The sequence below is a fragment of the Phaethon aethereus genome, assembly GCF_964289735.1.
Source record: "Phaethon aethereus genome assembly, chromosome: 1".
Taxonomy (NCBI): domain Eukaryota; kingdom Metazoa; phylum Chordata; class Aves; order Phaethontiformes; family Phaethontidae; genus Phaethon; species Phaethon aethereus.
In genome coordinates this window covers 75,793,422-75,810,084 of record NC_138575.1, presented here as the reverse complement: position 1 = coordinate 75,810,084, position 16,663 = coordinate 75,793,422, and the positions used below count along the sequence as shown (strand labels likewise).

At 43.2% G+C, this 16,663-nt stretch overlaps 1 protein-coding gene across 2 annotated transcripts in view; it reads right to left on the bottom strand.

The window, feature by feature from the left end:
• GYS2 (glycogen synthase 2) overlaps positions 1-16,663 on the bottom strand; it is a gene marked incomplete at both ends in the record, with an annotated part of 53,956 nt that overhangs the window by 3,536 nt on the left and 33,757 nt on the right. For both annotated transcript variants that reach the window (XM_082014407.1, XM_082014408.1), the window contains 5 exons: positions 719-814; positions 9,476-9,602; positions 11,754-11,867; positions 12,513-12,591; positions 13,244-13,303. In XM_082014407.1, coding sequence (XP_081870533.1) covers positions 719-814; positions 9,476-9,602; positions 11,754-11,867; positions 12,513-12,591; positions 13,244-13,303 — 476 coding nt within the window. The remainder of the gene's footprint in view (positions 1-718; positions 815-9,475; positions 9,603-11,753; positions 11,868-12,512; positions 12,592-13,243; positions 13,304-16,663) is intronic.

The window sequence follows — 16,663 nt, the reverse complement described above, 5'->3', positions numbered from 1 at the left end:
CAGATGTATCTATATTTTGCAACTGGCTCTACTCCTGTCCCTAGGTCAGGGCACAGTTGGACCTGTGTGTGGAGCTGTCATTGTCTGATTGTGCAGACAAGCCAATGCACTTAGAAATAGGCCCTAGTTTGGGCACATTTTCAATATTGTCTTGACACACCAGCAGTGTGCTACCCTCCTCCTTATCACACTCCAATAATGAACAATTTCTAAACCTTTATAAGCAGATTCTTATTTCTAAGTAGGTCCCTTTTCACATATTTATTTTTTATTGTACATGATAATTTACTCTTTGTTTGTTGGGGGCAAGTTTCACTGGCCTCAAGGTCCTGGTACATGTTTCTTGGACTATTCAAAGAGAAGCAAATTTTCACTGCTTCTTTTGAAGGGCTCAAAGGGTTATGCTGTAACCAGAGGCCTTAAAGGGAAGTGCTGGGAGACTCCAGAGTAGGTGTGAGGAGTGCTGCATTTGGAAGGATAAAGCAGACAAATGGTTAAAGGGAGACAAAAGAGAGAGAACCTGGAAAGGGTTTGCATAAATATGAAAGCCTGAATGGCTTGTTCAACATAATGAGATATTGAGAGCTCTGAATATATTCCCCCAATGAACTCCATTGCATTAGTGAAAGCACGAAATTGAGGAGTAACTACATCATTGCTATGTTTTTTGTTTTCCTAACTCAGAAGGGGTATTTTGATATGGCGTTAAAATTTTTACCATAAGCCGCTGGGTCAGCAACATGTTCTTGCATGAAACAACCAAATCCAGAAAGGTTTGTGGTTACACTGGGAATGCCCATCACAGTGCATTCAGCTGCCAAAGGAAACAGACAAAAAGCGTTTCAGGGCAATGTGCTTTGAATGGTTTCACCTTGAGAGAAAAAAGAAAAAGAAACAGGAAGACAGAAAGTCCCATAACCCTAGAGCTGCTCTAAAAATGACAAGTGAAAACTATTATGCTTTGTTGTGGATTTGGAGAAAAAGAAAAAAGAAAAAAAGAAAAAGAAATTTCAAAGAGAAAATTTCACACCATTTTTGCAAACATATCTTCGTGTTTCCCAGCAGCTAAACTGAAAACTTTCTGGGAGTCCAGTGCTGAAACAGAGAACCCCAATATATGGTCTGGACTGTTTGTTTGGATTTTAAATTGAAGCCTGTTGTACGCATATGTTCATTAACTGTTCACAACTATATACAAAACTGAATCTCTTAAGTGCAGGAGCATGTTGAACATTATATTTTCATGCTCATTGCTTGTAAACTGGTGCTTATAGCAAGAAAAAAACCCCAACAAACCCCATCATTAACTCAGGACTCCATTCAAAGTAGATGTGGAAATAGTTTTATAAAATTAGAAAATGTATGCATCTTTTGTAGTTATTTCTATCATCACTGTGAGTAGGGATAACTGTTTACTCAGGCTTAAAGAGTTTTTGCTGTTGAACTTAAGCCTAACCTAAGGCAGCATGCAGATAAAGTAAATACCCTAGTCTTTGAAATGCTGCAAGACATCTACGTGGCCTTCATTAATATGACAAAAAAACTGCTGTCTATAAAATAGAGCTATAAATCTACCTTAAAAAACACATTTTTTGTTTCTGGGAGAATTAAATGGGTATCAACAAAGAGAATCACTTTTGCATTAGTGTCGTGGTTTAGCCCCAGCCGGCAGCTAAGCACCACGCAGCCGCTCGCTCACTCTCCCTCCCACAGCGGGACGGGGGAGAGAATTAGGAAAAACCTCGTGGGTTGAGATAAACACGGTTTAATAGGACAGAAAGAAAGAAGGGAACAATAATGATAATACCAACAAAGGAATGTATAAGAACAAGTGATGCCCAATACAGAAATTGCTCACCACCCCGTGATCGACAGCCCGTCCCCGAGCAGCGATTTTCCGCCCCCCCGGCCAACTCCAGTTTATGTACTGGGCATGACGTCGTATGGTAGGGAATATCTCTTTGGCCAGTCTGGGTCAGCTGTCCCGGCTGTGTCCCCTCCCAGCTCCCCGTGCACCCCCAGCCTGCTCGCTGGCAGGCCAGCACAAGAAGCTGGACTGTCCTTGACGGCTCAGCAACAACCCAAAACATCAGCACATTATCAACAGTTCCTCATCCCAAATCCAAAACACAGTCTCACACTAGCTTCTGTGAGGAAAACCAGCTCTATCCTGGCTGAAACCAGGACAGTATCCACCCCTTATTCCATACCATTTACGTCATGCCCAGGTCCTATACTTTTCAATACATTCCAATTATTCATTATTACTCTTCCTGTCCTTTAATATATACACACAGATATCACTCTCTTAGTCCATGGGCCATCACTTAAAATGTCTATGGAGTTCAGTCAGTCCATGACTCTGGGCTTCATCCATCATAGCAGTCTCTCAGGGCAGGGGAGATGGTATGTGGTGTTGGATTGTCATCTGGCACGGTCCATGTCCATGATCTGCAGGTCGAAGGTGTCGATCTCGAGGGATTTGTTGGGCGCAAGCTGCTGAAGCCAGTTCTGGTTTCATCACTGCTGCACGTTGCTTGGTTTCAGTGAAGCTCATTCTTCATCAGTCTGGGTGATTCTTACTATAATACCATTGATATGGTAGATAGCAGCCATAGTAGTAATGTCATTCTGAACAATTAACATAATACAATTCAAATCATTGATTGTTTTCACCCAAAATCAAGTCTCCTTGAGGTACACATCGGACTTCCCCATCCTTCCGCATTACCCACCAAGTGCACCCAGGTCCCTGGGCAAAGGCAATCCCACGAATGGGTTTGCCTTTTCCTAATGCAGGAGTAACCCAGACTGTCTTCCCCAGCATGTTTCTCACATGCACCACAGGGACTTTATCCCCTTCTACAGTACGTAGAAGTTTTGATTGGGCAGGGCCGGCTCTATTAGTAGATCCCCTAGTGTTGACTAACCAGGTGGCTTTGGCTAAATGTTTATCCCAATTTTTGAATGTCCCATCACCCATTGCTCTCAGTGTAGTCTTTAACAGTCCGTTGTATCGTTCAATTTTTCCGGAAGCTGGTGCATGATAGGGGATATGATACACCCACTCAATGCCGTGCTCTTTGGCCCAGGTGTCTATGAGGTTGTTTCGGAAATGAGTCCCATTGTCTGACTCAATTCTTTCGGGGGTGCCATGTCGCCATAAGACTTGCTTTTCAAGGCCCAGGATAGTGTTCCGGGCGGTGGCATGGGGCACAGGGTATGTTTCCAGCCATCCGGTGGTTGCTTCCACCATGGTAAGCACATAGCGCTTGCCTTGGCGAGTTTGTGGAAGTGTGATATAGTCAATCTGCCAGGCCTCCCCATATTTATATTTCAACCATCGTCCTTCATACCAGAGAGGCTTTAACCGCTTGGCTTGTTTGATCGCAGCACACGTTTCACATTCATGGATAACCTGTGCAATAGCATCCATGGTCAGGTCCACCCCTCGATCCCGAGCCCATCTATATGTTGCATCTCTTCCCTGATGGCCTGAGGTGTCATGGGCCCACCGAGCTATAAATAATTCACCCTTATGTTGCCAGTCCAGATCCACCTGAGCCACTTCAATCTTAGCAGCCTGATCCACCTGATGGTTGTTTTGATGTTCTTCGGTGGCCCGACTCTTGGGTACGTGAGCATCTACGTGACGTACTTTTATGACGAGATTCTCTAGTCGGGCAGCAATATCTTGCCACAATTCAGCAGCCCAGATGGGCTTGCCTCTGCGTTGCCAGTTGCTCTGCTTCCATTGCTGCAGCCACCCCCATAGAGCATTTGCTACCATCCATGAGTCAGTATAAAGATAGAGTACTGGCCATTTTTCTCGTTCAGCAATATCTAAAGCCAGCTGGATGGCTTTCACCTCCGCAAACTGACTTGATTCACCTTGTCCTTCAGCCACTTCTGCAACTCGTCGTATAGGGCTCCATACAGCAGCTTTCCACCTTCGATGTTTGCCTACAATACGACAGGACCCATCAGTAAACAGGGCATATTGCCTTTCGTTCTCTGGCAGTTCATTATATGGTGGAGCCTCTTCAGCACGCGCCACCTCCTCTTCCGGTGATATTCCAAAATCTTTGCCTTCTGGCCAGTCCATGATCACTTCCAAGATTCCCGGGCGATTAAGATTTCCTATTCGAGCCCGCTGTGTAATAAGCGCGACCCACTTACTCCACGTAGCATCAGTCGCATGATGTGTAGAGGGGACCCTCCCTTTGAACATCCAGCCCAGCACCGGCAGTCGGGGTGCCAGGAGGAGCTGTGCTTCAGTACCAACCACTTCTGAGGCAGCTCGAACTCCTTCATATGCCGCCAATATCTCCTTTTCAGTTGGAGTATAGCGGGACTCAGATCCCCTATATCCTCGACTCCAAAACCCTAGAGGTCGACCTCGAGTCTCTCCTGGTGCCTTCTGCCAGAGACTCCAGGTAGGGCCATTCTCCCCGGCTGCCGTGTAGAGCACATTTTTAACATCTTGTCCTGCCCGGACTGGCCCGAGGGCTACGGCATGAACTATCTCCTGTTTGATTTGTTCGAAGGCTTGTCGTTGCTCAGGGCCCCATTTAAAATCGTTCTTCTTCCGGGTCACTTGACAAAGAGGGCTTACAATCAGACTGTAATTTGGAATATGCATTCTCCAGAAACCCACAACACCCAGAAATGCTTGTGTTTCTTTTTTGCTAGTTGGTGGAGACATAGCTGTTATTTTGTTGATCACATCCGTTGGGATCTGTCGACGTCCATCTTGCCATTTTATTCCTAAAAACTGGATCTCTTGTGCAGGCCCCTTGACTTTACTTTGCTTTATAGCAAAACCAGCTTTCAGAAGGACTTGAATTATTTTCTTCCCTTTCTCGAAAACTTCTTCTGCTGTGTTGCCCCATACGATGATGTCATCAATGTATTGCAGATGCTCTGGAGCTTCACCCTGTTCCAGTGCAGTTTGTATCAGCCCATGGCAAATGGTAGGGCTGTGTTTCCACCCCTGGGGAAGTCGATTCCAGGTGTATTGGACACCTCTCCAAGTGAAAGCAAACTGTGGCCTGCACTCTGCTGCCAAAGGGATCGAGAAAAACGCGTTAGCAATATCAATGGTGGCGCACCACTTGGCTGCCTTTGACTCCAGTTCATATTGAAGTTCTAGCATGTCCGGCACAGCAGCGCTCAGTGGCGGCGTGACTTCATTCAGGCCACGATAGTCTACTGTCAGTCTCCACTCTCCATTAGACTTTCGCACTGGCCATATGGGGCTGTTGAAGGGTGAGTGAGTCTTGCTGATCACTCCTTGGCTCTCCAGCCGACGAATCAGCTCATGGATGGGGATCAGGGAGTCTCTGTTGGTGCGATATTGCCGCCGGTGCACTGTTGTGGTAGCGATCGGCACCTGTTGTTCTTTGACCCTGAGCAACCCCACCACAGAAGGGTCCTCTGAGAGACCAGGCAAGGTGGACAGCTGTTTAATTTCTTCCGTCTCCAAGGCAGCTATACCAAAAGCCCACCGGTACCCTTTTGGGTCCTTGAAATACCCTCTGCTGAGGTAGTCTATGCCCAGGATGCACGGAGCCTCCGGGCCAGTCACAATGGGGTGCTTCTGCCACTCATTCCCAGTTAGGCTCACTTCAGCCTCCAGTACAGTCAGCTGTTGGGATCCCCCTGTCACTCCAGAAATACAGATGGGTTCTGCCCCTATATGGCTTGATGGCGTCAGGGTACATTGTGCACCGGTGTCCACTAAAGCCTTATATTCCTGTGGGTCTGACGTGCCAGGCCATCTAATCCACACAGTCCAATAAACTCGGTTGTCCCTCTCCTCCGCCTGGCTGGAGGCAGGGCCCCTCTAATCCTGCTCATAGTACTCGTTACCCACTTCTTGTAAATAGGAATCAGAAGTCCCTTCAAGAGGATCAGAGGTGAGATCAGCTCTTCTATTCTTTCTGGGAAGCTGCCCACTGGAAAGTGGAGCGACGATTTTCCTCGAGGAACCTGAACCCCCTTTTGTAATTGTTTTTCCTTGCAGCTCGCGTATTCGTGCCTCTAGGGTTGAGGTAGGTTTTCCATCCCACCTCCTCATGTCCTCTCCGTAGTCACGCAATTGAAACCACAGGGTGGCTCGTGGTGTGTATCCTCTATATCTTCTCTCTTGAACAGAAGAGCGCTTACTCCTAATGGCTGAGACACTGGTCCGTATGGGTGGAGGGTAGGGCATATCCTCTTTGAATTGCCGGAACTCTCGGGACAGTTTCTCTATAGCAGAGACGCAGGCCCGTAGGGAGGAAGAGAGACTTTCTTCGTATTGCCGGAGTTGGCCAGCCAATTCATCCACCGTTGGTCTCTCTCCGTCCTTCCAGGCCATTACTGCTAATGAGTTGGCATATGATGATGGTGCACTCCGTACAAACTTCCGCCACATAGGTTGCGTGCAATTGACTTCATCTGGATCTTTGGATGATTGTCCATTGTCCAAGTCACCATAAATCACTTCCAGCACCGCTAGCTCCCTCAGGTACTGGATACCTTTCTCCATGGTGGTCCACTTGCCTGGGTGACATAGAACATCTTCCTTGAAGGGATACCTTTCCTTCACACCCGACAGGAGTCATCTCCAGAGGCTGAGGACTTGTGCACCTTTTCCAATTGCTTTGTCAATGCCCCCTTCCCTAGAAAGGGATCCCAGCTGCTTGGCTTCCCTACCCTCTAATTCCAGGCTACTGGCCCCATTATCCCAGCATCGGAGCAGCCAGGTGACAATGTGCTCACCTGGACGACGGCTGAAATCCTTTCGCATATCTCGCAATTCACTCAGGGATAGAGATCGGGTAGTTACCGTCTCTTTTATAAGTTTTTCCTCTTCCTCCTCTTCAAGCGATGACTCGCTCTCTTCCCTCTTCCGTGCTTGTGATGGCCCTGCTTCAGAGCACTCTGCCTCCTCACTCTCTTCCTCTGGCTCCTTCTTAGCAGGATCTTCCTCCTCCCTTACTAAACGAGCTGACTTCCGCTTCCAAGATTTCTTCTTTTGTACAGGGGCAACTGATACCGGGATGGGCTGGTCCTCTGGTTCAGCTGCAACAGTCTGAGTAGCTACAGTGCCCGCCGTGGGGGTTGGAGTAGTGGCAGTGCCCGCCGTGGGGGTTGGAGTAGTGACAGTGCCTGCTACAGACGTTGGAGTAGTCACAGTGCCTGCCACATTGCCATCAGACCCAGAGAGCCCCTCTCCCCTTTGCACAGTGTTAAATAGGGTTCGGTAGGCATGGGCCAGGCCCCAGCACATGGCAATGATTTGTGTCTCCTTGGAGCTGCCAGGCTGACAGCATACTTCTTCCAGATATTCTGCTAGTTTATCAGGATTCTGCACTTGTTCGGGAGTGAAGCTCCAAAACACCGGAGGTGCCCACCGCCCCAGGCATTTGCCCATGCTGTTCCACACACCCTGCCATTCATAACTATCCAGCCTTGGGGCAGATCTCCGGGTGATATTCTTAAATTGCTTGCCAACCTTAGACAAAACTGAAACCATGTTCCCCAGAAGTAGCAATAGAGGTATTTTAACCAGCCAAGGGTGTTCAAAATACTGAAAAATTATTGTGATGAAGGAGGAAATGTTATGATAGAGGGTATCAAAGGTACCATTCTGCATTTCCTCCATAAAAAACCTTTCAGAGGCAGAAGTATAATTGCTAATCGTCTCCACAAGACTGTAGCCAAAATACAGTAACGGCTTTAGTACAGAGCTCAGATGATACCACATTAAGCTCAAGGTCACTGCTCTAAAAACAAAATTCACAGGCGAGACATTACTAATCATTGCAGAGTACAGCAGCCCGCAGAAACCAACACCGATCCTTAACATGTACAGCAAAGACGAGAGCATGATGCAAATCAAACTGATATTGTGACCTGCAACCGTTATTATCTCAAGCCTCGGGCCCCACGTTGGGCGCCAAAAAGGACTGTCGTGGTTTAGCCCCAGCCGGCAGCTAAGCACCACGCAGCCGCTCGCTCACTCTCCCTCCCACAGCGGGACGGGGGAGAGAATTAGGAAAAACCTCGTGGGTTGAGATAAACACGGTTTAATAGGACAGAAAGAAAGAAGGGAACAATAATGATAATACCAACAAAGGAATGTATAAGAACAAGTGATGCCCAATACAGAAATTGCTCACCACCCCGTGATCGACAGCCCGTCCCCGAGCAGCGATTTTCCGCCCCCCCGGCCAACTCCAGTTTATGTACTGGGCATGACGTCGTATGGTAGGGAATATCTCTTTGGCCAGTCTGGGTCAGCTGTCCCGGCTGTGTCCCCTCCCAGCTCCCCGTGCACCCCCAGCCTGCTCGCTGGCAGGCCAGCACAAGAAGCTGGACTGTCCTTGACGGCTCAGCAACAACCCAAAACATCAGCACATTATCAACAGTTCCTCATCCCAAATCCAAAACACAGTCTCACACTAGCTTCTGTGAGGAAAACCAGCTCTATCCTGGCTGAAACCAGGACAATTAGTAATGCAAAGAGAAACTACCCTTTTAACTAGTGTAAATCACAGCTTTCCTCAAAACTGCTAAGTACTAGTCTAACTTTTCTGTCCAGGTTTACTTTAATGTTCACTTCAAAATCATTACTGGCTGTCACACTTTTTAGAACAGGAAGAAAAATTTCTGGAATGAAAGACAGTTGTCTTGGAATTTAATAGGTCTCTTACTTGCAGACAAATATTTCTGGAGAAGGACTAAATTTGAAAAATTTCTGTTATGATTCATTGGCTTACAACAAATTCTCTTCAGAGGGGCACCCCAACTTCCAGATGTGTATCAAGGCTACAGAAGGTATTTTGGAGGACATAAAAAACCCAGGCCCCCAGGCTTTGATCATAGGTATTCAAGTTCATAGTTTGTACTCATTTCATCAGGTGTTAAGTGACTTTTGTAAATCTGGGCCAATTTTTTAAAGTCAGAAACTACATGCTCTTTGTATCTTTAGAAATTTTCATTTAATTCTCTGAGATTCTCTACCACTGCATGCATTGTGGTAAATATCTTAGATATGGTGTTACATAATTCTGTCAAACTTAGTTGTTATCTTGAATTAAATCCAGTGAAGTATGTTGGCTGGCAGCATCAGAGTTCTTGCCCTACTTTTTTCAATATATGCATTCCTCTAAATCTTCTTTTAAAGTCTTGAATTAAGTTAAGAATTTTTAAAAATGATTTTTTATTCTAAAGCCATAGAATATCAAAAGATTACATGTTAGTATGGGAAAGGGTCCAGCGCAGAGACAAATGGGAATAGTTGTCAGTCAGTAGATGGCATTTTATACCACCTGGCCCCCAAATTTTGCCAGCAGTAAGATCTTTGCACTGCAGAAGAAACAGAGCCAAAAAAGTCTTTTCAGCACTTTACTGGCTGTAAAGCTATTCTGCATCGACAGAATGGGTATTCATCTTTTGATAGTAGTTAAGTGTACAGATTGCCTACCTGGAGTGTAACCCCAGGGTTCATAGTATGATGGAAATACACCAAGGTGGCAGCCTCTGACAAACTCTTCATAGTCCAACGGCAGCAACGGGCTTGTCGAAGAAAGAAACTCTGGATGTAGGATCACCTGGATATTCAAAACTTACATTAGGGGTGAAAGAAAACCATCATCAATACATTTTAATTATCAATAAGCTTAAGCAATTTCTTCACTCTGGTCTTTTCCTAAGTACGTGGACAACATCTCCTTTGCCCATCTGTTATCTAATTCACTTCCCACACTAAAATGTATCCTGCCTGTGTGCATTCTTGTATCCTGCCTGTGTGCAGTCTTGTCCTGGAAATAGAACTGATAATGAATCCTTTTCTGGACAGGTCTTCACCATGTGCATTGAGAATTATGCCTAAGGCTGTGGCATTTAGCAATACTAAATTGGTTCTCTTGGTCTGTTGTACCAAGGTACAGAATATTGGGATGTCTTGTTCCAGAGAAGGCCTCAGGAGCATACAGCACTTCTGAGCTTCACATCATCCAACTAAAATATGGGAATGCTTATGATACTTAATGGATCTCTCAAGAACTGAGAGAATTTTGAAACCAAACATATTAATAGCCCTGTCATCACAGTCCTCTACCTAGACTAACTAATCTTGCTGAAGGAGAAAGCTTATTAACTTACTAACTTGTCCTGATTTCAGGACCCAAGATAATTTATCTGCATGACTCTGCAGGGCTTGATGTCACTGCCCTATGTTACACTCCTAAACAGAGAAGTGCCTTGTGTATACTTGTCCAGTCAGCTTTGGGAGGGAGAAGTGTGAGGGAAGGGTTTAACCTTCTCTGGGCTTTTTTTCCCCACAAAAACATACTGCAAGCCATTATTCCATGTCAAGGATATGCTTTTATCCTTTCTTAATAATATAGTCATGCTACTCACTTAAGTAAATTAACACATGAATGTATTCAACCAGTAAATGGCCTGTAAACTCATTATGCAAGCTTATTTGATCCCAGTGAATCAAATAAGATTTTCCATTGGCATTTCTGAGGCTATTTTTCACATGCCAACTGTGTCTACACGGATATGTCATACACGTCTCAAAATGACTTTCCATTGGAAGTTTCCAGAATTTTTGTCCATGACATTCAGCTCATTAAGTATTAAGCCTGTTCATGCAGCAGGTAATTTTCCAGTGGTAATGACAGTTTTGTACAAGCTTGACATATACCTAGCCAATCAAGTCTGCTGAGAAGCAGGAATAGGTGTCTGCGGTGTTATATGCTAGCTGCTTTCTAATGACTTCAGGCAGCTAGTTCTGAGGAATTTTTTATTACATTTATATACAGTGCATCTTTCCACCCTACTTTTGTTACGTCTAGTATATTATTAACATATGATGCTCTCAGAGCTCATTGGAGGCACACACTTAGCAGCGAATACATTAAGCCAGGAAGAAGCAACTAAGAAGTTGAGGAAAATGTTCACTGAGATATTGGGTTTAAAAGTCAAAACACTGAGAACAAGTGATATGTCATTGTTGAGATACTATGGATCTGACTTTAAAAGGCAGGTTTGGAAGAGGAAGAATTTGCAATTTTAGGTTCTACTTTGAATAGATAGATGGTGAGATAGACATAGTTAACAGAGAGAATGCCAGAGATTGCCAGACCAAAAAAGCCTTGGAAGACTTGTGAAAGTGGGAACTGACTGTTTCTGTGGTCTGACATGATGGACATGGAAGTAAGGAAAAGATTTATTTACACATATTTAGCTTCAGCAGTTGATGTAAACATGAGCACAGCATGAACATTTCTGCTCAGGATCAAAGCTCTGGTTCCCTTCTACAGTAACTCCTGAGTGTCAGGGTGCTGTTCTTAAGAGATGAATCAATACCCCAGAAATGTCTGTGCTCAAACTCTGGACCTCTAGTTTTAGCAAATGAATCTATTTCAGAGTTTTACATCTGGGTGCAAACGACCTGTGGCACTTTCTGGATTTCAGGAATAGTAACTCCTCATTCAGTACAGGAGGCAGCAATGAAAACAATTCCCTAACATCAGATTTCTAATTTGAAATTAACTTGATTAAACAGCAACTAAAGATATCTGTGAAGTCACTAGTTGTTATTCCTGGAAGGGGAGGAAGAGGGAAAACGTACTTTATTAGTATAATAGTGCCTATCAAGTATTTGACTGCACTCCACATGCTAATGATCCAGACTGAGACTGTTTAAAGAAATTCCATTTTATATCTAAAATTAAAATGACAGAATGTACCTTTACTCTGTCTGTCCGGTTATTGAAAAGGCCAATGCGTCGGATGGTATTGAGGATTGGATCATTGCTATCATCAATCATGTTGTGGGTGGTCACTGGAGGCAGAGAGTGTCGCTAAAGAGAGAAAAGGCAATCCATAAACCAGACAAAACTGTTGTCAAAGAGTCTGTTACCATTTTCTAAGGTTAGTGGAAGACAGTGGGAGATTTTGTCATTGATGTGGATAGGTTTTTACCCTTTCATTTTAAGGTAAGAAAGCAAAGTTATGATCATATAATGTGGTTTGCTATATAACTAAGACCACAAATGAGACCATAAAATATTACAGGACTTGTTTCATTTACCTCAAAGCAAATGTATTTGTACTAACATGTAGAAGGGCATATAATTTAATTTTAAAGATTCTTAGTCAATACATTATGTCTCCTTAAGAGACTCATTTTACATATTTAATAAAAATGGAAGAATCCAGGCTTCAGGAACAATGCAAAGTTCACACTTAGTGAAGTTTAAAAGAATCAGGAATTTTGGTGTCCTGCATGTCACTGCGGGAATATCCATGGGTTCCCCAAAAGAACTAGTTTAGGTCATATTCTTATTAAAAACAATCACAGCTGATCTTTAAATCTTACCAATGAGAAGAATTTGCTGAAAACTTCTTTTTCGATGCATGTATATCACTATAAGTCACATACAATCCTTGTACAATCATGTTTATAATTTATACTAGATGTTTGTGTAAATAATACATTTTCTGACCTGAGTTGAAAAGATGGCTCTTTTCATAATGGTTATATCATCTCGGTCAAGAATCTTGTTCAAGTCTGGAATTTCTCCTCTGCAGAGGCAACACAGAGCCTATTTTACAAAATGACTCATTATCAGTTGTATAAAGAAAATGAAGAAAAGGCAAACAAGGTCTGATCTGAAGTCTGCTGATGTCAACATGAATCATTCCTTTGTTTTCATGGCCCTTCTATATTCCCTACATTTTGTTCTCCCATACACTTATTGACCTTCCAATTAGCTTCCAAAAAAGTTAAAGATTTCTTTTTTTCTGTTTTTCAGACACACCTTGGTTTTGCTGAAGTTCCAGTCATCTCATCTGTGCTTTGGGTCATTCACTTCCAACTGTCTTTTGAAAGGATATGACTAAGCCACTAATACATATTACTTTGTTTCTGGTGCTTTTTTAAGGTGAGGTAGCTCATTTTTGACAGTGAGAAAGCCTTTATGTTTAAGTAACACATCCCCCATGTCTCTTAAGACTCTTTCCACAATGGAGTTCTAGTAAATTTAAATTTTTTTTCTGACATTTGCCTATTGAAAACATAACCTCTATATGGAACAAGAGGGTCCCATATCCTTCTCCTATGCCCTTCCTATGGATTGAAATTTCTTACACAAAGAGTAGAAGCACAGAAACACCACAGGTAAGCCAGCTGAATATGTGGCTCTGCAAGGCAGAGCAAAGTAACCTATACACTCACTTTAGCAGGGCATTGTAGAGTTTCTTTCCAAACTTTTCTTTCACAGATTGTGCAGTGTCCCTAGGGAAATAAATAAATAAATGTATAAAACATGAGAATCCAGGACAAAGGGACAATAAAAGAGATTCCTGCTGTTTGTTAGAAACTAAATTCTGCTTTCATGTGTATTGATGGAATCAAGAATGCAGCAGCAGACAGAGATTTGGTTCTCGAAGTTCTTTTATCCAGCCAGCAGCCATACTGACAGATTTCAACACAACTGAGGATTTGACCTTCATCCAAAGATGAATGCACTGTGAAAGCCAGCAGCAGACTTCACTAGTGATTACTTCTAATATTTTGCTCTCATCAGTAGACCACACTTTCATCTCCGCTATGAAAAAGAGAGCATATATATGACTGTGTAGAAAAACATGCTTATTAACATGGGACACTAATCCAAACTGAGAGGTCTCCAATTCAACTTGACCTACTAGAAAGATGTAAGATAAAAGAGTTAAACAAATAGGGATTTTAAAGCAAGCTTCTCCTTTCACTTTCTGCCCTGTTTCCTAACTCAAAGACTTTTGAAAACAAGTGTTACACTAAATGGTAATTTGCCATAAATTAGTTTGCAAACTAAAAAAATTCCTGGAAAACTCAGGCCATGTTTTAAGCTAATAATAAAGCCTGTATCAGACAAATGTTGTATTTTAGCTCAGAAAGAACTCCAGTGAACAACTCTTTTAAATGCAAAGAGCCATTTATATTACCCTGCCCCTAGCTGAAATAACTTGAAAGTACAGCTGGAAGTGCTGGTGTAAAATAGCAAATGCACTCTCAATTTGAGTAAAACACCCACTTCATGGAACTTTTCCTGCCTTTCTGATTTCTAAGAGTTATACTTCGGGCCAAGATAAAACTTAAGTGAAATCCCAAATTTTACCATGCTGAGAATCCACATACTGGTTAGTTGCTCTCTCCCAACTCACACAGACACAATAGTGGATGAGTTGTAAAGCAGCTAAATGTCAAACCAAATTGATCTAAATCCCAGCAAGCTAGTCCCATCATGACTATATTTTCGTAGACTCATGCCATGAACAATATCCAAAACTTAACCCAGATAGGAGAGACCGCTTTTCCAGAAGCAGAGGAAACAAGGGATTTTATATCCCAGACCAGCCATCATCTGTTCCTTTATAAGTGCCAACCTCTTACATTTAATTTCTGTGGCATCCTTAAAATAATCTAATACTAATACATAATACTGATATCAGGTGGTTTTATTCAGGAGCTCCAGATTATGATCATAATAATGCTGCATACGATGATGCAGAGGATCTTTCACTTTTCACAGAGCACAGTGGGAAGAATAGCTGGAAACAGCATATTTTGCATGATCTCACATCTTTATGTTTACCTTTGCTGTTACTATTCTGCCTGCATTACTGAGTACCAGAGAAATAACCACGTAGTAGAGATACAACAAGGAAAAAACTTTGCAAATTTAATTTAATTTAAACTTCCCTAATATCCGTATATTATTTATTTAATATGTACCTGTTGTGTTATATTAAAACATTACATACTTTTTATCAAAGACAAAGCAGAGGCCAAAAGCACTTGTTGCAAGCATGGCTGTTTCTCACTGCACTCACGTTATTTTCCTACAGTTCTTGCGTACAGAGTTCTCATTAAAAACTCTGGCTATGTTACCCCGCTTTAGGCATCTACAGTTTAAGCTAGTTGCACAGATCCTCCGCACATCTGCAGAGTGTGACAGTCCATTTCAGAGGATAATTCCTTTCACTCGTCTTAGACCCTTCCTGAAGTGGTATAGGATGAAACATCATTTGGCGTAAACAATCACTCTCCACTGGCAGTGAAGGTAGCTCAGATGCATTACTTTCAGGAAGCCAGACTTGGGTAATTAATTCCAACTTCTACATTTGTGGTACCTGTTTCCAGAGTGGTAACCAGGTAGAATGCTTCCTATAAGTCCCAAGAAATTGCTGTGTGATGACTCCAGAGGTAATCTAGAGAGCAGTTGGACTTCTCATATCTGTCTTCTTTTCCAGATATGGCAAAAGCTAAATTATTTCAATGATCCTTGTTAAACTATTTCTGTCACTGTTTTTGTGCAGGTTTAGTATCTATTAATCAAAGACTTCAACCTGAGAACTGATATCCAGAAACTGAGCCAGACATTATCTGCTGGAGGCACTTAATGAGATAACAAGAAAAATAGTATCCTTCTCTTACGCAGTGCCTTTCATCTACTGATCTCTAAGTCGTTTAGATTTCTATCATTTTATAAATATAGAACTGGCATCAGAAAGAGGTTAAACACAGTGAGACTCAGGCATAAAATTAGAAACTAGGTCTTGTGGGTTTTAGTCTCTTAGCTTTAAGACCAGCTTCCTTACTTCTGCAGCAGAGTTTAACCACTCTAGCCACCTGATAAGGTGCACATTTCCATTTCCCTCCTAAGATAATTAATCACTAAATACATTGAGTGAAATGGCATTTTTCACTTTTTTAGAATCATAAAATCATACAATCATTTAGGTTGGAAAAGACTTTTAAGATCATCAAGTCCAACCATTAACCTAGCACTGCCAAGTCCACCACTAAACCATGTCACTAAGCACCACATCTACGCATCTTTTAAATGCTTCCAGGGATGGTGACTAAACCACTTCCCTGGGCAGCCTGTTCCAATGCTTGACAACCCTTTCAGTGAAGAAATTTTTCCTAATATCTAATATAAAACTTCCCTGGCACAACTTGAGTTCATTGCCTCTTGTCTTATTGTTAGTTACTTGGGAGAGGAGACTGACAGTTCGCTACAATCTCCTTTCAGGTAGTTGTAGAGGGCAATAAGGTCTCAGCCTCCTCTTCTCCAGACTAAACCACCCCAGTTCCCTCAGCTGCTCCTCATGGGACTTGTGCTCTAGACCCTTCACCAGCTTTGCCCTTCTATGGACACACTCCAGCAACTCAATGTCTTTCTTGTAGGGAGGGGCCCAAAACTGAACACAGTATTTGAGATGCGGCCTCACCAGTGCCGAGTACAGGGCACAATCACTTTGCTACTCCTGCTGGCCGCACTTTTTCTGATACAGGCCAGGATGCTGCTGGCCTTCTTGGCCACCTGGGCACACTGCTGGCTCATATTCAGCTGGCTGTCGGCCAACAACCCCAGGTCCTTTTCTGCCAGGCAGCTTTCCAGCCACTCCTCCCCAAGCCTGTAGTGTTGCATGGGGTTGTTATGACCCAAGTGCAGAGCCTGGCACTTAACCTTATTAAACCTCATGAAGCTGGCCTCATCCCTTCGATCCAGCCTGTCCAGATCCCTCTGTAGAGCCTTCCTACTCTTCAGCAGATCAACACTCTCACCCAACTTAGTGTCGTCTGCAAACTTACTGGGGGTGCACT